Source organism: Rissa tridactyla, chromosome 5 (assembly GCF_028500815.1).
Source record: "Rissa tridactyla isolate bRisTri1 chromosome 5, bRisTri1.patW.cur.20221130, whole genome shotgun sequence".
In the NCBI taxonomy this organism is placed as follows: Eukaryota; Metazoa; Chordata; class Aves; order Charadriiformes; family Laridae; genus Rissa; species Rissa tridactyla.
In genome coordinates this window covers 28,139,477-28,161,525 of record NC_071470.1, presented here as the reverse complement: position 1 = coordinate 28,161,525, position 22,049 = coordinate 28,139,477, and the positions used below count along the sequence as shown (strand labels likewise).

General features: G+C 35.6%; 1 protein-coding gene across 8 annotated transcripts in view; it reads left to right on the top strand.

The window, feature by feature from the left end:
* Positions 1 to 22,049, top strand: part of JAKMIP1 (janus kinase and microtubule interacting protein 1) — a 97,418-nt gene that overhangs the window by 44,793 nt on the left and 30,576 nt on the right. For all 8 annotated transcript variants that reach the window (XM_054203890.1, XM_054203888.1, XM_054203884.1 and 5 more), the window contains 5 exons: positions 8,317 to 8,445; positions 9,704 to 9,832; positions 14,194 to 14,277; positions 17,973 to 18,035; positions 19,282 to 19,380. In XM_054203890.1, the coding sequence (XP_054059865.1) occupies positions 8,317 to 8,445; positions 9,704 to 9,832; positions 14,194 to 14,277; positions 17,973 to 18,035; positions 19,282 to 19,380 (504 nt within the window). The remainder of the gene's footprint in view (positions 1 to 8,316; positions 8,446 to 9,703; positions 9,833 to 14,193; positions 14,278 to 17,972; positions 18,036 to 19,281; positions 19,381 to 22,049) is intronic.

The following is a 22,049-nucleotide window of genomic DNA, read 5'->3' as shown; positions in this document are numbered from 1 at the left end:
TACCAAGTTACTGCTTAATCACAATAGAAGACTTTAACTCATCCTTGGGATGTTATTGAAATGACGTTTCTGTATGTGATATACAAATAGTAAGGAGAGTCTATTTTTCTCTAGTGTTACGTATTTTGCTCTAGAATGCAAAGCACAAGAGAAAAAATTGAGGTTGTAGAAACAGTAAAGTTTTTCTTCAGAGTGTAACTTTAGTGTTTATTGTAAGACGTGCTTAAAGTAATTCATTTTGCTGAATAATGTTTTTTTGTGAAATTGAATATTAGCTGTCTGGAGCATGTGAGGAGAGGAGAATGGGGTAAGAGGGAGAAAAATGGAAGTGAAGAGCATAGAGATGATTATCATCTGTATGGTACCTTAAGATACATTCTGTCATAAATGGGTGCTTGCCGTTAGTGTGTTCTGCATAGTATATTCCTGGTGACCTCCAGGTGGTGCTTTTTTTATTGCTCTACATTCTCTAATACCTGTATTCTGTATCCTTTAGGATTCTCTGTTTCAGTGGTAATTTCTTCAAATTATGCTTCAAATAATGGTGTGACTTTTACATAAGAAGAAAGAAAAATTCAGAAGTAATAATAAATCTTGCATATATTTTTTGTCATGTAATGGAAAACTGATAGACTCCAAATATATTTACAGTAATCCTGATCCATTCTTTCTTAGTGTAGTGTACCTGGAAGTTTGTGTGTTGAGAGCGAGTTTAAAAACAGGACATAAAAGCAAATATATATATATGTATAACTAATACTGTAATTTTTATAGTCCTCTCTGGTTATTAGCCCTTACCCGACTTTAAATTAATTGTGTAAGATCTTTTGCTAAATTGTAAAGTTCCTAATGAAACAAAACTGCTTAAATTAAATTTTTAGGAGTTGGTAACTTGTGATGCTGATTTCTGCAGGCTGAAAATTTCCATAATTATTCATTTATGTCTTAAAAATCTTCTGTGTTAATAGAACGTCAGCTGACCTAGACTCTGTACCCTTTCCTTTTACCTATTTTCTCTTGAGCAAGCTGTTGCTTTTGTGGTATCTTCTTTTTCTTTTCCTTACTGACCAAAGCAAGAGCTAAACAGCATGAGGGTTGGAGAAAACGTGCATGAAACAATTAAAAAAAGAAAATTGTGGCAGTGCTATTCTTCATGTGGTAAGAGTACTGTAATTGGGGGACTTCTGCAGAGATTCTGCAAGAATTGTGTGCATATGAGCAGCAGAATTAGTAAGCGTTTGCTTCTTCTTTATGATATGACTGATACACCAGAAGGAACAAATTAATCAGTAGCAGACGTAACTCCCACGAGTTATTCCATCTCCTGTCCCCATTAGCTCTCCAGTGCCCATATGAAACTGGCAGTTTTAAGTTTTATTTAATGCTGTCTCCTCAAAGGAAAAGCAGGACTATAAAACAAAAACAAGTGAGAAAGAGAGAGAAAGTTGTGAGAGAAGAGTGAATGGGATTATATATACTATAGTAGTTATACTGTATTAGTTATTATATAACTATATGTATATAGTTTCTAAATGAGCTAATTCATTAAGGAAGGAAAGAAGTCATCAATAATGTACTTATTAGTGTCCTATTACTTGCCACCATACAAACCCATAGGCCATTCACGTGTATATGCAGTGCTGACTTGAGTTTGAACACTGTTGATGTTAGATTCTAAAAATCCAGTCCTGGCATACAGGCTGCTTTCCTTCCAGGTCACCTGTGTGGTCCTGTGAGGATCAAAATCCTCAAAAGAAGCTCTATATCCCAAAATTTTCCAGCAGTTTTTAATTTAAACTATGTAGAACGGGCTGCTTACTCAGATGAGCTGCTGGGATTGTACCATCTTCATCCTCTCTGTTTTGACAGCCAATCTCCAGGTGAAAGTGGCAGAATTCATCTAATCAAGCATTGCAAATGTTTTCTTAGATGTCATTAATGGAGGTGAGATATAGACATCTCATTCCGGACAAAGTGGTAGCATTAAGTGGTGATTGTTCTCCTCTGAAAGTTGATGTCTAAACAGGCCATATGAGTTTTGTCTTAAAATTGCCTATTTCTCCCCATGGACTATAAAGGCAGTCTAGGATGAGTTGCTTTATATATAGACATGTACAGTGCAAGTGTATTTCTGTCTATGGTCTGTGCAAGATTTTTATATCATACAGATGATAACCTATATATAATAGTAGAAGAAATTATGGATGTATCTGTCCTAACCAACCGCTCAGAAGGAGAAATTACTGACGTAAATCTTTGGCTTTGCTTTTCTAAGGTTTGTTAAATGTAAAATTAGCATTAACACAGTGAATTATCAAGCTTGGCTGTTGGAGTTGGATCTGTTTCCAGCTGTGTCCCACTTCCCTTGACAAAGTGAAAAGCAAAATAACTGATGAGAATTAGGTTTCATGGGTGTGGTCAGATAAGCTCAGACTAGAAGCTTTAGAAAGGTTGCTTTTTTTTTTTTTCCTAATAAATAGGAACTTGGTGCATAGGGTGAAGACTTAGACTTATCTACTCTTACAGCTGCTCTTAAATGGGTACTTTTACACTCCTGATTCCTTAATTTTCAAGGTACTCTGACTGGACAGTGTGTGTTTGGTGTGTTTGTTTTCTAATATGAGTATTTTCCTGACAGCGATTCCTGTTAGCTGGAACAGAATCCATGGCATGGCTTTCTCCATCTTTAAGACAGATTGTGTGAATGATCTGTCAGGCTAGTCCAGTAGCTTTTATAGCCTGATTGGGTCTAAATAACATCAGTTCAGCTGACAAGCTTTTGAAAATACCAAGGATTTTTTGTTTGTTTGTGGCTTTTGGGGTTTTTTTGTTTTTTGGTTTTGTTTTGGTTTTTTTTTTTGCTATTGGGTATCTATGTTATTTCTGGAGCTCTGTAGGTGCACTAGGTTACTGTTGCTAGTGTAGCTTTAACTGAGTGCTCTTTTAATTACCAAGGGGCATAGGAGTCCATAGAACAGCTCTGGCAACCTGCTCGGGTTCCCCGAGGAAAGGAGCAGCACAGTGTGATGGGGCTTTATAACTTCTGTGGCTGCAAGGTATTTAGAGGACTCTGTATACTCAGGTACTGTAGGATAGTTTTCTCTGAAGTGAAGCAGCCTAAGCTGAGAGAGGTTTATTTATTTTTTTGTTTGTTTGTTTATTTACTACATTAACGTGCCATTGGACTTGTTAGGAAAAAGCTGTTCCAGAAGTGAATCTTCTTTTGCGGTTTAAAGCATGCTTTTTCCAGGTGTGTTTTTCTCTTCTTTTTTTTTTTTTTTTTGGTGGTTTTTTGTTTGCTTTTTTCCCCAGTTCTGGTAGTGAAATAATCAAGAAACTCCGGAAACGGTATTTTTGGTATTTTGTTTATTTTTGACCTGCAGAATGGAGCTACATTGATTCTATGATTGATGGAATCATGCATTTGAAAATAAGGCTTAATTGCCTGGTTTGTTTGGAAACTGCAGGACTTTACGGATTTGTTTCTTTATTTAAACATTAATAAATAAACTGTATTTGTGATAGTGGAAAGCCTGCACGCTGGTGTGATGGAGTTCGTATTTCTTGTTTTATATTTTTCTTTTTTTGTCTGCCTCTGTGCTTTGGTGTGCCTGTATTTTTCTGGCTGCCAAGAAATGACATATAAGCATGAAGGTAAGAAGTTACTGATTAGCTCATCTGATTGCATTACAAGGAAATTAATCTTGGACCGTTTTCATCATGTTAGATCAAGTACTTGAAAATTAGATATTTAGTTGTAAAGTGAAACTACTTTAGCAACAGAAATCAGATTATTTATATGTAAGTATATCTCATCCAAACCATTAAAAATATGAAGGTATGTTGAAACTTGTATATAATATGTTCTACTTGTCATTCTTGATTTATAACATTCTAAACTCCGATGTTTACTGAGCACCATACTTCAGTAGAAGCGTTAATACTTGAGTTATAAGGACCTAATGCATATATTTACTTTAAAATTATGTGAAAACAGTGATATAAATCCACATGAAAAATACTTGCTATTAAATGCATGGCAGTAGTCAGTGGAAATTAGAACTTAAATCAGAATTTTCCAACCATTTCCATGACTATTTTCTGTTATTAAGTTATGATTTAGAAGTAAAAAATGTACAAATAAATACAAAAGAATCTTTAAGTTGTTAAATGAGAATGTTCCCATTTTTAGAAAAGTTTGCATGAAAATTGAATGAAAATAGTGTATAGTTACAAAAATCCAGTGAGTCTTGTACACATTTGCATATACTTTTCAATAACCATTGTGATTCAGCTTTTGAGCGATATGTGGGATCTCCCCTGGAGTTGGTGCATTTATTTATGCTTCATTATTTATTACAGTGTTTATCAACAAACTGTGTATGAATCAGATGTCTTTTTTTCCTTTTTTTTTCTCTCTCTACAGCTCTTCCCTTACCAGTTAAATTTTTTGTGGTTTTGCTGTGAATCACTTCTTGTAGCCAGTTGCTTCAGATACTAGATGATCAACAATAAAAACAGCTATTTTATAATTATATAATGAAGCAAATTCATACATGTGCAATAATATACTATGGTTAAATATCTTATCTCTATTTTCTGTGGGAAGTGTCTGCTCCACAAAATGATGAATGTACAGCTTCTTTAAAGGGGAAGGAGTCATTAAAAATAAATAAGTGGTTCACTCATAACTCCAAATACCATAGGCAGTTTGTATAGCATTTAAAAGTTGTTTTTTTTTTACTTTTAACTCTCCATGAAGCATTGGGGTTTTTCAGTGTGATGGGAAATACAAATTTTCTTGCATAAATCCCTCCCATCTAATAATCAAGTTATTTATTTAAAAAATTATTTTCCCCTGTTTTTGCTACTAGTGGAATGTTTAAATGCAGCTTGTATCTTTTATCAAAATAACGGCATTGCTTTAAGTATCTTCTCAAACCTATATACGTTTATGTAAAATCAAACCCACTGTTGTTTTATGATTGTTTTTTTCACTGCTTGAAACAGCGTGCATGTGTGTGTGCGTGCAGGGTTAAAGGAAGATACATACTTAACCTGAGTTATTTACGAAAGTAACTGTATAGCAGAGGTATAGCAAAAAACCCTGTAAGTACGATAAGTCGTATTGTCAGTTTTAACTAAGCTGCTGCTGACCTTCATTTCCTGCGTTCTCTGTGCCATATATATATGACAATAACTGGAGTTTTGATCTCCATCTTTTAGAAGTCCCTTCTACCAGCCTTTTCAAAGGCTTGACTTCAAAGTCAAGACTTGACTCTTATTTACTTCGTCAGCCCTCGAGCCCATAGTTTATTGCAGGGTTTGGTTGAACTTTGTTCAAGTGCGTTTGTCCAAGGCCTAGCACCCTTGAAGCTGAAGGCATGAGCAGGGTCAGCTGTTCTTCACTCCTCTGAGTTGCTTGTCCTTGGTTGGGCCCCTCCAAAGCACAGGCTTGTTGCTTCCACAGATAATCCGGTGCAGGCAGAAAAGCGGGATATAAAAGTATCGGCATAAAAGTCTGCATGCAGCTTTGTTTTGGGTTTGTTCTCAGCATCTTTGAGTAAGAAGTATCCGCGCTGCAAAATGAGGATGTGGTTTTCATGGAAGTCTCTTGGTTTTTGTTTACTTGCCATCATCATCTTTACCTCCGTTTAATTTACCTTTATCTTTATGAAATTGTATCTGCTTATCGGTTTGGAGTCAGAAGGGAGTTCTTCCTCATGAGATGACCAGGCAACCCAGTTGTAAATTTGCTTGTCTTCCTTGCAACTTGAAGGTGGCACCATTTCTTTAGCCCTATTTTCAACTCTCAATATGTCTTTTCAATATTACTATTAGATGATTGTAGGCTGCAACCAGTATTCAGCGTGGGAGAAATGCTGGATGGACCATCTCCCAAGGAGTAATTACACCTCAGTTTTTGTGGTAAACCTTTGTGCTTATGAGAGGGGAGTCTGAAATATTTGTAATTGGAGTGTGAGAGAACACATTAGTTTTATGGGCAAGTCTTTATATTTCTAGAATAGAGCTTAAACCTGTTCCCCATGTCCTTTATTTTGTTAAGTAGGAGAGAATGATGAATAAACTAGTGCACTGTGTGAATGCTGGAGGAAAGAGTGAAATTATGCCAGGGAAGTGCTTGTCTTAAGCACCTTAGCTGTAGCTCTACCTGGTGAAAGGATCACAGTGCTTCCTAAACAACTGAGAGAAGAGTAATGTGTCTTTACAGGGCTTTAGTAATATAACTGCATCCTTTTCTTCTGAATACACTAAATAGTGGTCTAGTTTGCCCCTAGGAAGGACTTGCAAAAGGAAGACTGTTTCTAAAGATTGTTCAGAAGTTCTTTACCTTCTATGCTGGATCATATTTATCTGTGCGCATATGGAGAAGCACAGTCTATTTGGAAAAGATGTGGTTTTTTAGGGTTTCTTTTTTTAGAGTGCATAACATCCTTTCAGAAGGAGATTTTAGTAGAACCAGTTAATTTTAAAATGCAGTCTGAAGGAAATTTTTAAATTATTATTTGAAGGGCTCATCTGAAGTGAAGCAATGAAGTGGTTCAGAACAGGGCCTTGAAGCTGTTTTAGGTATTTTGAGTGGGCTTAGCTGTACTGTGAAACAATTATGGAGTTGTTTATCTTTGAGTGGTGAGACTGTGACCTGCTGGACTATGATAACCAGGGCTGCAGGCTGTAAATGGTGTCATCACACCTACGAGCTTGGTTTTATGGTACCACTTAGTTCAAGATAGAGTGTTTTGGCTGTTGGTGAGAGCTTTGCTGAGGCAAAAGACTATATTAAGCATTAAGGGGCTTTGTGAGAAAGTGAAGACAGTATTTTGTAGACATGCTGGAAGAATGTATGAAGTTAGGTAAGTCTAGGAGACTGCAGTGAAAGGTGAATATTTGGAATTCATCGTGAGATAGAGGATTATAGATAAAATAAAACATTTTGGTATCCTGAGTGAAGTTGATAGCTCGCTCACTCAGCCAGTTTGGCTTTGCTGAGATGTAAGATGTCTGAGGGTATGAGTTAATAACAATGATAATTTTTTTCATCCTCTAGACCTTTTTAATGAACAGGACTATTGTCTTCTCTCATACAACCTGTGTTTTATAGAGTAGGGTTTTTTGTTTGTTTAGTTTTTTAAAAAAAAAAAAACCCAACTTTGACATCAGGATCTGTGATTCAGCATCAAACGGTGCCAAAAAATATAGCGACAAATAGACAGATTTTCCTTCACCTTCTGAGAGTAACCTCTCTCCACTAGCCTCCCTGCTGAGGACGCTTCATAACCAGCAACACTTTTTTTTTTTAATTTTGTCGCTCCTCTGAATTTGTGTTGGGTTATTGGAACACTTTTATGGTGTAAAACATTAGGCTTGCTTTGATTAAAAGCAGTTAACTTTTTAATGGTTCTTTTAGAAGGAAAAGTACTGAAAAACTTTTTCTAGTTAAATGTTTAAGCATTTTTTCTTTTTTTAAATGGCAGAATTTTCTGTAGAAATTTGCTGCTTTCTGAGCATATGTTAGGAAACTGGTGGAAAGGGGGGTCTTAAAATGGTGAAAGAATTATTGCAGTTGTGATCTTTTATATAAAACATCACATTTTTTACAATGAATATTGTACAATCCACTTCCATTAGCTATTAATTTTCTCTAGTTTTCTGTAAGCATGCATTTAATTGATTACATTGTGTAAAATTTATTAAAGCTTCATTGAAATGCTTGTTTTCCCTGAGCATATCTTTTTGACCTGTCATAATATTGGAGCAAACTTTTGAAAAAATTGAGAATGATAGTGTTAAAAAAATGAATGGGAAGTGCCAATTTATGCATTTAAGTAGGATTTTGCAAAATAGATATTATAAATTAATATCTTTTTTTCTTTTTTAAAATTAGTATGAATGACAACATTTATTCCATATTGTTCTTAGGAATCTTTTTTCCTTTTTGGTTCCACATCTTATATGTTACATCGAATTGGGTTATTTTCTTCTTAGTAAATATTGCATTTTCTACTATGAATCTTCTAAGAACTGTATGATTTTGATAATTAGCTTTTGTACTTTTGCTAAAGCATTATTCTATTGGCAATTACCCAGTGCTATGTGCAGTTCAGTTCTTGGAGGTTCTTGCGCAAATGATGTTGAAAAGGTAGCTAATTTAATCAGAGAACAACGGTTTACAAAGGAACCTTTTTTCTTGCTACATACTAAAATAATGGTCAGAGAAGACCTTGGCTACTGCTTACTGGATCATTGGGGTTTTCCGACTGTTTTGGTAGTAACTAAGAAAAACTAACTTTTCAGAGGCATGTTGTGGAGACATTTTTTGGATTTGATGAAGAATCTGTTGATTCAGAAACATCATCTGTAACTTCATATAACACAGATAAAACAGACAGGACACCAGCAACACCAGAGGAAGATTTGGAAGATGTAAGTAGTAGATCATTTTTTCTTAAGTTATATAAAAATTCACATGGAGTATAAATGCAATTATTTTTGAAAGATTTGGCAGGGAATTGCTTTGTTTTGTTTCAAGTCCAGTAATGCATCCACAGTCATTGCAATAGGATTAATAAGATAATATTCTGCCTGACAGATTTGGCAGATATTGGGCTGAGAACTAAAATTGTTTTTCTCAAACCATTTCTTATTAGTCAAAAGAAAATGAATAGGCATATTGCTATGCCAAAAGTCAATAGTTACAAGACAATAGTTTGCCTTTCAACCTTGTAATTTATTTGACTGTTTTGATACAACCAGGATTTTCTTCCTTTACTTACAATACTGAGAGAGGCTTTTGCAATTCATTAGGGCTTAAATGATCATAGGTCGTAAATACCTACTGACAAGTTTTGTCTCAGCTCTGTGATATACAGTGCAGCTGGCCTACTTTAAAAGATTGCAGGTTTGAGGACAAAGCATGAATTTTATGCTCTTTATCATCTTTCTTTCCTGTTCACTAACTTGTGCCTAATACTCTTCAGTCACAAGAAGCTTCCTATTTTTCTGTGTCTAATACCTAATAATACCGTAATCTCTTTTCCTTGGAGCTTGAGTTCCTGGAGCAAAAATTAATTAAAGGGAAGGACATTTCTTGCCCCCAGCATTATAGGAAAGACCTTGGAAGTGTTGATAGCAGTTGCTCAAAGTTCAAAGAAAATTAAGACACCAAAAATACTTCATGTTAAAAAAATGAAAATATTAAAGAAACATCTTATGGATTTTGAAATATAATTTCTGTGTTTGTGTGCTTGTGATGGTAAAATGCTTTACCCTGGCACAGTGGAGACGAAGAGTAAGGGAGTGATGGACTGCATGACAAATAGAACAAACCCCTTCTGAAGTCCCTGTGGCAGTGGAGTTGCTGAAGACAGTGGTGCATAGAACTGCTCCCTGTCATCTTTCCCGTCAGCTTCTTCCCATTTCTATACATTACTGCCTTACGTAGTAATTTACAGTGGCCTGAAATTGTGTGATCAAAACAGTTACTGATCTCTACATTTCTGCATCATCCTCAGGTCATCCTTCCTTCCATTTCTACTTGTTTTAGTTTTTTAAACCTTTATTAAACCTTGAGACTCAGTATGAGTTGTGTTGCTTGTTGTGTTTGTAAGTCTGTCTATCTATATAAACAAACCCATTATCATATATATTTATATAAAACCACTTTTTTCCCTTCTTCATTAAGAGCACGCCTAGAGAAGAAGCTGAACTAAGGTTCTGCCAGCTAACAAGAGAGTATCAAGCTTTGCAAAGAGCATATGCACTGCTTCAAGAACAAGTTGGTGGAACCCTGGATGCAGAGAGAGAAGCAAGGGTAATTTTTTAACTGAAATTTCTTTTAACTCTGAAATCATTGAAATAGCTGAAAAAAATTGGGATAGCTGGAGATATCTTTCCAGGTCAGTGAAATGCAAAGCACAATGTTTTTTAGGATTTGAGGGTATTAGCAGTAAGGTGACAATTTAGATGTGTGTGATCAGAACAAAGATATCATTATACTTTATTCTAGAGTGCATAATATATTGACGATTTCAGTAGTAAGACTGTTAGACTGTTATTGAGAATGATATCCCAATTGAACCTGCAATTTGGATAGCAACATGATGGATTTAAAATGGATAAGAGAATAGGTTGTTATAAGTACTTAGGTACTTTTTTCCTATGAGTGTATTAAAAATCTGACCCAAATCTGAAAAAGGAAGTTTTTCTTCAAGTGTTTTGTTGAATATATGAAATCATAATTTTTTTAAAAAAAATCTCAGTTTGAGAGTATTCTTCCACTAAAATGTACATAACTAACTGTTGTTCCTATTAGGTCAGCATGTGTGATTGTTTACTCACTCTGAAATAAATGCTTTTTTAACCTCACAGCAGTCTCTGTACTACAGGTATTTGAGGTGTGAGAGAGTATATATTCTGTTTTCATCTACCCTTGTGCCACTACTGTGTTTAACCATGTAGTGCAGAGGTGAGGTCAGCAGAAGTTATGTTAACATTTTCCGTTCTGTTTTTTCCAACCTGGGGAGCAGAGAAGTCACTTCATAATGAATTGGTGAGCTCTAACTCAGTCCCCAGATGTATTCACTGAACAGCAGTGGCATCAAAAAAGAGCTGAGTTAACTAGAGGCAAAATTTCTTGTGCTTCATCCCAGCTCCTTGCAGAGAGGAGCATGTCTAGAAATGTAGGATATTTACAAGTCACCATCTACTTGAGTTATTGTGATCAATGACCAAAGAACATGTAACATCCAAATGGGCAAGTAATAGCCATAGGGCTGGAAACTTTCTCATCTTCATCTCATGTCCTTCATTCTGCATCAAGTACAGCTTGAACATGTAGAGTACTGACTACCGAGAGAACTGACTGATGTCATTGCGAGGCCACTCTCACTGGTCTTTGAAGAGTCATGGCAATTGCAGGAGATTCCTTAGGACTGTAAGAAAGCAAATGTCACTCTTGCCTTCAAGAAAGGCAAGAAGGAGGATCTGGGGAACTGAAGGCTGGTCATTATCCCCTCAGTCCCTAGGAAAGGGAAGGAGCAAATAACCAGACTTGTTTCCAAATGTCTGAAAGATGGGGTGAGTGGGAGTGATCAGCATGGGTTTACAAAAGGGAAATCACACTTAACCATCTTGGTAGCCTTCTATGATGAGATAACTAGCTTGGCAGATAAGTTGGATGTTGTTTATCTTGACTTTAGTAACTTTTGACACTCTCCCTCATAAGATTCTCATAGACAAACCGATGAAGTACAGACAGTGAAGTGGACTGAAAAATTGTCTGAAATAGCTCAAAGGGCAGAAAGTGGCAGAAAGTTCGTCTGGAGGTGTGTCACCAGTGATGTACTGCAGGGGTTGATACTGGATCCAGTACTATTTAACCTCTTCCTTAGTGACCTGGATGATTGAACAGAGTGCACCTGCAACAAGTTTGCAGATGATACAAAACTGAGAGGAGTGGTTGATACATGAGATAGTTGTGCTGCCTTTCGGAGGGACCATTCATAAGGAATGGTCCCTCCGAATAAAGAGGAATCTCATTAAATTCAACAAAGGGAAGGAAAAGTCCTGCATGTGGGGAAGAATAGCTCCATACACCAGGACAGACTTGCTGGCAAGCAGTTTTGCACAAAAAGATGGCGGACACCGAGTTGAACATGAGCCGGCAACGTGCTCTTGCAGCAAAGAAGGCCAACAGCCTCCCGGGCTGCATTAGGAAGAAAGTCCCCAGCAGATAATGGAGGTGATCCTTCCTCTCTATTCAGCATTGATGAAGCCATATCTGGAGTCCTGGGTCTATCTCTGGGCTCCCCTAGTACAAGAAAAACATTGACGTATGGAACAGAGTCCAGTGAAAGGCCATGAAGATGATTAACGGCTTGGAGAACCAGATACACAAGGAGAGGCTGAGGGAGCTGGGACTGTTCAGCCTGGGTAAGAGAAGGCTCAGGGGTATCTTATCAGTTTGTGTAAGTACCTGATGGAGGGAGTAAAGAAGTTGGAACCCAGACTCTTCTCAGTGGGATCCAGTGAAAGGACAAGATGCAACAGGCACGAGTTCAAATACAATAAATACCATTTAAACATAAAAAACACCTATCTTCCTCTGAGGGCAGTCAAACATTGGAACACATTTCCCACAGAGGTTGTGGAGTGTTCATCCCTGCAGATATTCAGAACCCCACTGGACATCTAGAGACATAGAGAAATCTGCTCTAGGTGCCCCCCTGCTTTGAGCATAGGAGTTGGGCAGGTGATCCCTTCCAGCCTCAATGAGGCTGTGATTCTAAAAAACGTTAAGCATTAAAAAAACCACCCTAATCTACTTCCCGCCTTGAGCCCCAAAAGTGGAGAAAAGTGTTAAGTATTGTGAATTATTACGTATTACTGCCTTGCTACATGCGACCGTCATTGTATTATGCCGCTGCAACGTTGCTAATAATGCAGAAGAACAAAGATTTTCATGTGGTTTAAAGATTACTGGTGGGATGGACTGAATTTATCCCAAAGGTAGCAGCTGCCACTATCTTAATGGTTCCACTACTTAGACCAATTAAGAAAATATTCACAAAATTCTAAATTGCTAGATTGCTGATGGTTATTAGGCATATATGTGCCCTGTTTCATCCATGTCATTTTCTCTGGCTGGCATTTTAAAATGCACTTACTGAATATTCTCAGGTATAGAAACATAATGCCTGTGGGAGCAGAATTTCTCTGTGTTAATAAGAAAAGCTTTCCAGATAAAAGATACGGAAGAATGTAGAGTGCTTAACATTATCTGGAGATATTTACAGCTAAAAATGTTAGTCTATTATCCCCAGAGGCAGTATTTAGAAAATACAGGGTTTACTTTGAAATGTGTCATATTTTGGTTTGGGTTTTGTTTTTAAGGTTCTTTGAAGTGGCTCTCAACCAACACTAAATTTGGGTTTTTTTCGCTGTGAATTACAGTTCTTATAATAGTAGAATTACTGCTTTATGGCTTTATTTTTTGTAGTTCTCAGCTTCTTACAAAAGCTTAGTCACATTTGACACTCTCAAGTAGGACACTTAGCGAAGCAAAGCAATAAGGACTTTGCTGATCACTTCTCAAGCTAGAATTGGGGCGGGGGGCATAATTACATCTACTATTAAAATAAGATTTCAGAGACAATCATCTATTTGACACTTACGAGAGACCATTAAACATTTCCTTTGACTTCATGGGAAGGGAAATCCCAGTATGGATATTTTTGTAATAGCTTTTTTAAATTTTATTTTGCAGGGATTTGCCAACTGTCCCTTTAGCACACTTTGGAATTGTTGCTCTATCTCTTTAATTGCATTTTGGTCTCTTTTGTCACATCCACGCAAATCCATCTTTTGCGTGAGTCAGAAGGTAGCTTTTTGCATGGTTAGTTTTGTAGGATTCAATGTTCTGCTGGGATGAACATTGCCTATTACTTTTAGATGAAGCTTAAGGTAAACAACAAGGATGCAAAGATACAGAAGGAAACCTCTGTGAGAATTTTTGAGCTGCTTGGGTGTAGGAGTACCTGAAGCAGCGTGGGAAAAATACTTGCAGTAGCTCAAGGAGCCTCTGACTGAAGGCCTGCAGAGATATCCTTTGTTTTAAATCCTTTTTGTTTAGTACCTTGTATGATCCAGTCCCTTTTAGGGCATCACTGACTGGACTCTCAGGGGTAATACCTACTGTAGTGTAATAATCAGGTAGAATGAGGAGAACAAACTAGTGTATGCCATTTATGGGCTAAACAAAGTCTTTTTGGTCAATGTAATTTATTTACCTATGGGCCTTTTTCAGCACTTATTGCAATTCTCTTTCTCTTTTGCCCTTGAATTACTGAAGCTTATGAATAGCTTCTCAGAGCTCTTTCAGTTCCTAACTTTTTTTTTTTTTCCCCCATGGGAAAAACTTTGTCATTGAATATTTGGTGATAACATCTTTTTAGGGTAGGAGGGAAAAATACTGTTAAACTGGTGGCATTAAATATTTTGTAACATAAATAAAAAAGCAATTATTGTAATCAAAAGCATTAAAAGCTGGATGGACAGCCCCTAAGTGAGTAGAATCTTTTACTTTGATTCTATGTGTAATTAAATCTACCCGACTACCAGGATGTACGTGCATATACACACACTTTTTAATACTTTTTTTTTTTTTTTCCCCAGACTCGTGAACAACTGCAAGCCGACCTTCTCAGGTGTCAGGCAAAAATTGAGGACCTGGAGAAAGCTCTAATCGAGAAAGGACAGGTAAAAGGCTCTCTTAATGTCCTCTACCACATCATTTTCTCCCTTGCATGCAGTGGTGCCCTTGCCATCTTCATTGCTTGCTGGTGTGTTAGTGTGACTGATGCAGCTTAATTGCTACTCCACCAATAGATTACTTAAATAAAGTTTTATACAGGCTAAGAAAATGCCATTAAAGATTCGTTTTCTAACACATAGTACATTAAAGCATAATATCGAAATAGCCGCGTGTACATGCATTGTAAATTCTGTTCCCATTGCCATTGGTGCAGGCTTTTCTCCTGTTTTCCATTTTGTTTATGTTTGCTCTAAATTACAATAAACCAAATATTCTATATTTGTACTGGAGAATATTTTTTGGTGTGTAGCATAGAAAAATTAAAGAAACCAAATCACTTGCACGCATGCTTCAGCTAGAGAAATGAACCACTGAGTGTGTCTGGTTACTGGAAGCCACTTGCGGTGTTGCTCTCCTGGGCTTAAGCTCTCGGAGGACCCAACTGCTTTCAAATTCCCATACCATCAGACAGAGTAAAATTAGGCCTTATGCTTTGGTATACCTTGTAAACACTTGATGAAGATGTGGCTACTGATGCATATTTAATAATGCCTAGGATCTTCAGGAAAGCTGATTATGAGTTACGAGAGTGCATTTAAAAGATGCTCAGTTGTACAACTGCTAGAATGCACTGACAAAATTGGGGAGATGTTGTTTTATGCTTGATTATTTGAAATAACAATTTTAAGGTTGCAGGTAGCATCTGTTAATAAGATATAGCTATCTATAGATACACATTTCAAAGACTAATGATCCTGTAGCATTGAATAAAAGCAACCTACAAATAATGCCAAGTTGATAGTGTTACTATTTTTATGGTTTATTCTTTGTAATCTTCTGTAAGATTCTGTATATATACAAGGGACCATATTTAAATTAATGATACAAATTGTTTTTGCTAGCTCCCACGCAAACTGCAACTTGTTTAGTGAATTCCATGTAGATAAAATATTACTAAAATTAGAGAATATGTTGTCAATCTGAAAATGATGGCTCACTGAGCTTTTGGAAGAATAAATGGAACTGAAGACCTCTCGAGGATCTGCTGCTGACATTCTAGTGTGTTAATGATAAAGGTGTTGTGGGCAAATTGCTGTGTAATTAAAAACACAAAATAGTTGACTATTAGAGTGTAAAATAGAAGTACTGTGTATGTAAATAAGATCAGTGAACATGGATATACATGTAAGAAATTACTTCTGTGATTTTGCTTCCAGAGTGTTAAAAAAGTATGCCTGGAAATTATAATTTAATTAGTTTTTACTTTGAGATTCATAACCACATTTTCAACCTTGTATCTCTTAGTAATTTTGAAAAAGCCAACAGGGATGTGACGAGGAGCAATATGATATTGTCTCTAGTGGGCTGGTTTGTACCCCTGGCGTTAGCTTTCCACAGAAGCGGTCACAATGTCTTCCTGGGAGCTCTAGCTCAGTTCTCCTGACCTGTTAGCATTTACATTCAACAAAATAAATTCTTGTGGTGACAAACTGACTTCTTTGTGCAGTATGTGACTTTTTTTTTTAATTATTACTTTGTCATTTAGGTGGTCGTGGTAGTGATGATGATGTGATAATACTTGTGAAATGTTCATTCAAGGAACCAGTCCATTAGGTGCTTTTGGAAAAGCAAACAGTGAATGGAGATCCTAGTGTGTTATCCCAGGAATTTTTAGTCTTACTTTGCAGCTTCAGGAAACAGAAGCAGCAAAGAGCTTCACAATTTTCCCGAACTTAAATTCGGAGCAGGAGATTAGAATCTTATTGTTAAAAAATGATTTGAAGCTTAGCTCATAACAGTTTATGTGTATACGTTGATACTCTTGGTAATCTCTCATGAGCCCAATCTGGCAGAATTCGCCTAGATGTAAAACAAGACTAATAATAGATTTCTGCAAGGTACATTGAGGTGCATGCATGAGAAACGTTATATTAAGGGAAGAAATTCTTATAAAATGTTAGTAGTGGTATATAATAAATGGAGTATGTAATGTGCCGGATTGATGACTTTATTTTTTTTTTTAATTTTTTTTTTGAATGCTCATCTCTCAGTTACCTGGTGTGTATATAAACACAATCCCACTGAAGTTAAGATTTTCTCAGAAAGTCGAGTGGAACTAAATTCATCAAGACAGACACGAAAGTTAATTATCAATAGGGCAAACTAATCCATTTTTTTCTACTTGTGTGAACTGGAGTAGTTGAACCTGCAGGTCTGATGTTAACCTGTCTTTTTAGCACATACATGCATTGGGATATCCGCCCGAAGTCTATAAATGCAACTCTTTGTTCATTCCTTGGCCTTAGTAAAATGCTAGTGAAACGTTAAACTCAACATTGGATTTTATTTTCAACAGTTATTTCATTTTTTTTCCAAAAATCTTGAAAAATGCCTTTTCAGTACTTATTTTAGTATATTACTCTTAGTATGATACTTTTAACATAACCCTGGAGAGCTTGCTTGCTGAATGAGAGTTAAAATGCACTTGTGCATTCTTGGATATGAGTGGGAAAGGGAGAAAGAACGGAAGAATATGCAAATGTGGACAGTAGGTAGAAAAACTGACTTTAAACTTTTTTTAAAAATGTAAATGTTATATCATAATGTTTTAGATATTTTTTGTTGGCATTTCAAGACAATTTCATTAGTTTCTCATACAGCATCAATGTGCAAATAGCTTGATGACCACAAAAATATTGGCCTTAATACTTTAGTAAAGACATTTAGATTTTAAATAAGTTGTCCTTATTAGCTAGAAAATAATTTGATCTGGAGTTAGTATGGGATATTAAGTATTGGATATTGTTTTATTAAACTTATTAGAACAGTATGAGCTAAGTTATGTAAACACTTTTTTCTACAGAGAGAACAGAGTGAATTTGGCTGTTATAATCTATTAAATATGAATGTCCAGATATGACTAGCAGGAGGTTTTGTAACTTGGGTCTTTAAAGGGATATTTGATGAGGCCTTTTGAAGCCATGGAAAAACCTAAAATCACAGATCAGCTTTGGAACAAGCAATCAAATGGAAATATAGTTTTCAAATGGAGTATGGAATATCTTACATCGCTGCCCTTTCTCCATAGCTTTGAATACCTTATCACAAACACTTTGTATAAGCCTAATTCTCACACTTTTAGCAGAGGGCAATTAACTGCATACCACTGAAGTGTGTTTTCGGTCATTTGGGGTAATTAAATATATTTTTTTTTCCCTTTTCTCTATTGGGATTTGCATTACACCACTCAAAATGGGATGATTTTGCAAAAGTTCCCAACTCCTTGCAATGAAAGAAATAGTTTTGAGTTGAGTAAATAAATGTTTTTAAAATGACATAAAATATCATATAACTGCGTTCACCCACAATTGCTATATGTAAAGATTTTAAAGTATATGCTTAGCTGGAACGTATTAAGAGGAACTTGTTTCTTCAGGAAAAGAAAGGAACTATTTTCTCTGTAGCTTAAAATGCTATTTATACTTGAAATATTTATGAAAGCTTTATTTTTTGATGTATGACCATTTTTATACTTGAATGTACAATGATGTCTGAAATCTTCTAATTATTGTGCTTATTAATTTTTTCTCATTTCACAATATATATATAACTTTACTACTTTATTGCTCTTCTTCCTCAGGATTCAAAATGGGTAGAAGAAAAGCAGCTGTTAATCAGAACAAACCAGGAGTTGCTAGAGAAGGTACGTGTTCAGAATCTGGGAATATATTCACAATTGCTGCCCTTTATCATAAAAGGAATGGTAAAAGGAAATCAATGTACTAAGCACTGAAATATCAACCTGAAAATTGTTTACTTTATTTATCTCCAGAAACAGAAGTTTGGATAAAAGTCTCCGATTAAAGTACTGATATGCTTTTGTACTCTTTGGGAGTGGGAGCTGCTCTTTATTGTGGAATTACATGTTGTATAGCCAGCAGTAGAACCCAAGCTGGCTGATGTTTCCAGTATCCAACAAAATACAATGTAAAATACTAAGCATAATGTGGAATCTTATATTTTGTCAAGCAGTTACACAAAGATCATTATTGTCCTGATCACTAATGAAATCGCCTGCTCCCTTCAGCCTTCCTTTTTTTTTTTTAGATTTTTGCATCCATTAATACCGATTGATTCAAGACTATTGTATCATTTACTGTCTGAGACGCTCAGGGCTGAGCATCCTCATTGCTCTTCACTGATATTGGTGGGAAGGTTAGCTAGTACTTGGGAAGTAAAAGAATTATTTTTTGTTAATTAGTAGCTCAATATTGATATAATAGGAATAAGATAACCAAAGAAAAAATCTTGACTAAAAGTAGCTACAGCCAGACTTAATTTATTCAGACACTTGCATGGGTATTATAAGCATTATAGTACATTATGCCAGATGTTATACTTCTATTTAGTATCATACAAAGATCACCCAGTTAAGCTAGGCAGTAGACCAAAGCTATTGGTTGGCATAATGAATAGTCAGTTTTGAATTTCTGTTTTGTCATTGTTAGTGCCCCAAAGCACAAATCTGGAAAATCTGAAAGTAGGTATTAAAACCTCTCCATTATTGTCTTTTTTTTATACTGTAAAGAGTAGATGTCTAGCTATGCAAAGTTATTGAGAAGAGTCTACCCAAATGTTAATGTAATCCAGTTTCATTCACTTGATTCTAAAAGAAAGCTTGTATTACTCAACTTATTTAGATATAATATTCATATCACTTGTCATACTACTTCCAGATTACTATTCTAAGAGATCGTTGACCATTTTCTACTGGCAGTTGTCACAAATACTTTCTGATGGGATGTTCCTTCTTTGTCTCCAAGACACGTCCCAACTTCTAATAAGAAACTGAAATAATTAACAGTTTTGTCTAAACCCCTGGCCCGTAACTCTGTACAGTATCTTTTCCATTGCTTACGGGATGTTATGATGTTGTGTTTGTCTCATAGATTTACAGAATGGAACAAGAAGAGCATCAGCTGAAGAACGAGATGCAAGATGCAAAAGACCAGAATGAGCTGTTAGAATTCAGAGTGCTAGAGCTTGAAGTAAGAGATTCTCTCTGTTGCAAACTCTCAAATGGAGCAGAAATTATGTTTGAACCCAAGCTGAAATTCCTGTAAAGATTACTGATGTCTGGTGCATGTTTAAGGGAAATCACTTAGGTATCTATTTTTTAAATGTTGTATCTTGGGATAATGAAATTGATGCCACTGCCTTAATGTGTTTTGGAGAGACAGCTCGCTAATGTTTATAAAGTTGTAATATAGCTAATATATATTGCATATAGTTTGTTTTTCATCTAATAAAATATTTTGTTTTGCAATATTTTGCCTTTTTTATTTGTTTCATTTCCATAACTGCTCCTTTCCTGCATGTGAAATCACTTGGTATGTATACTACAGCCTTGGTTGGCATTGTTTAAATTAACACACCTTCTCACATCTTGCATGCAGTGATCTGACTAAAGATCTGACACATCCATCACATCAATGTATAATTGCTTTTAATTACATTGATTTAAGATTGACAACGTTTATATGAAGTAAAATGATCTCAAAAGAGCACATTTTGATAGTAGCTTTGAAAGAATTTCTCTTACCTGAAATCCATTTACTGATGGTATAAAATGGTCGTGGGCTGGAAATAATTGGCATCAGTCAATGGAAAAAAGGAGAAAAACCCTCTGAGAATGTCAAGGTTAAACTGGTTACACACAAGTACAACTTCTGTACATGAAAGTAGAATGTTGCTGATAGCAACCAAATTCTATCCTTTGCAAAAATGAAATAAGTGAAGTTATGTGTGAATAACAATTTGAACATGTAGCCTGTGATTAAAGTAGAAAGCAATAGTTCTCATCACCTCATAAATGGGTCCCATGTCAAGTTTAGTAACACTAAACTGCTCATATATGATGCACAATTGTCACACGATTTTATTGCCTGATAACATTGTTCACTTTCAAAGATCATCGGCATCCTTAACACCATTTACAATAAACTCTCTAAGAAACCTGTCATTGTCACTCCACCATAATTTTCATCACCCAGCACGTTTCACCAAAAATTTTGGCATGTGTAACTTCTCTGATAAAGATGAAAATGTCATGTCTTCCTGTTATGTGGACATTCTGCTTTTTGTCTTTGACGTTTCTTAATCTTTTTTAATCCTTTATCATCTGTATATTTTCATGTCATAGCCCATTATATTCAAAATAATAAATTTAGGTTATTGGAATTTCAGTACACGTTCAGGAAAATAAAAATGCTTTCTAATATATATCTTTATATTTTTATTAGGCAATTGTAAAGTAAAATACTGAGCAATTTAGCATTTGAGTTGGCAGTTACACTAGAAACTGCTTCCTAAAGTGTAAGTGTTCTTAGAATAATCCAAAAAATTTTCTTAGGAAAAGAAAAAAAGTGCTTTAATACATCCTTCATGAATGTCTTTTTCATATGGAAGAATCACAGGAAGAATAGCTCAGTGTGATGTGCCAAATCTTTAAGGACTTGTTTCACAGAATAACAATGGAAGTATTTTTGTGTGATTGCAAGAAAAGATTTTTTTCCTTAGTAGGCAAGCACATAGACACAAATGTGACTGGCAACGTGAATCCTTTAGTAAAATCATTAATGTTTCTGGTAATCAGGACAGTGGTTTTTTGAGAGCCATTAAAGTATTTTGGATGAAAATTAGGCTAGAGTAGAAAACGCAAACGTTTGTCTACCATTTAACGCAAACAAATTCAGGTGAGTTTAAATGCAGGAAAATAATTTCTTTAAAAATCTAACTGAATTTGGACAAGAAAAGCTTCTGGGTTTGGATGACAACAGCTAGGTCATTTAATCGCATTTCAAAATTAGACTCTTAATACAAAAATTATTTAAAATAGAGCTTATGAGGGATAAAAATGTGTATGGAGTATGGAGATTTTTCCCTCTATGTGGTTTCAAATTAGATTTAAGCTAGTTAATGAGCAAGAGTTGCCATGCTTTGTAACTTGCTTAAGTGAATGGATGCAGCCCACCATATCAGTTAAAGTGCCTCGCTTTGTGATTTAGGAAATTGGGCAATGCATGGATGGTCATAGGAACTAAAATATTTGCAGTAGCTCTCTTTCATTATACTGTCAGAAACTGAAGCTCTTGTTGTCAGTGCCTCCTCACATAATATGGAGAGGACATATGATTTTCATCACTTGTGTCCCCATGGCCATAGAGCATTTAGAGGAAGACCCAGTGCCTTATTTGCCCAGAGCCTTCAATCCAGTCATTTTCACAAACTCGTTAAAATTTAAGTAAAATTGCTTATTTATTATTTTACCGTATTTCTGCCTTCTGAAGAAATAATAGGTTGGTATTTCGAAGAAATGCATGAAAGTCAAGTAGATAGGCTGGATAAGTTTTAGAAATACTATTGTTTCAGATAAATGGGAATTTATAATTTCTAGTTTGGGCAGAAAGAACATCATAAGTGTAAAGCAGTGCTGCCTTTCAACATATTCCAGCAGCCTGGGTTGTGCAGTGAATAGGACTGGGGATTTTACATGCTTTAATAGAAAGGTGAACTGTAGAATAAACAGGGACCAGATACACAGCTTTAATTTTATTGAGAAAATCTTCAGTGATAATACTATTTCATGATGGAGTTTGAAGTTTTTTCTGCAGTTTCTTCCTCCTAAATTGTTCTTTGTTCCATGAAAGAAAGCAGT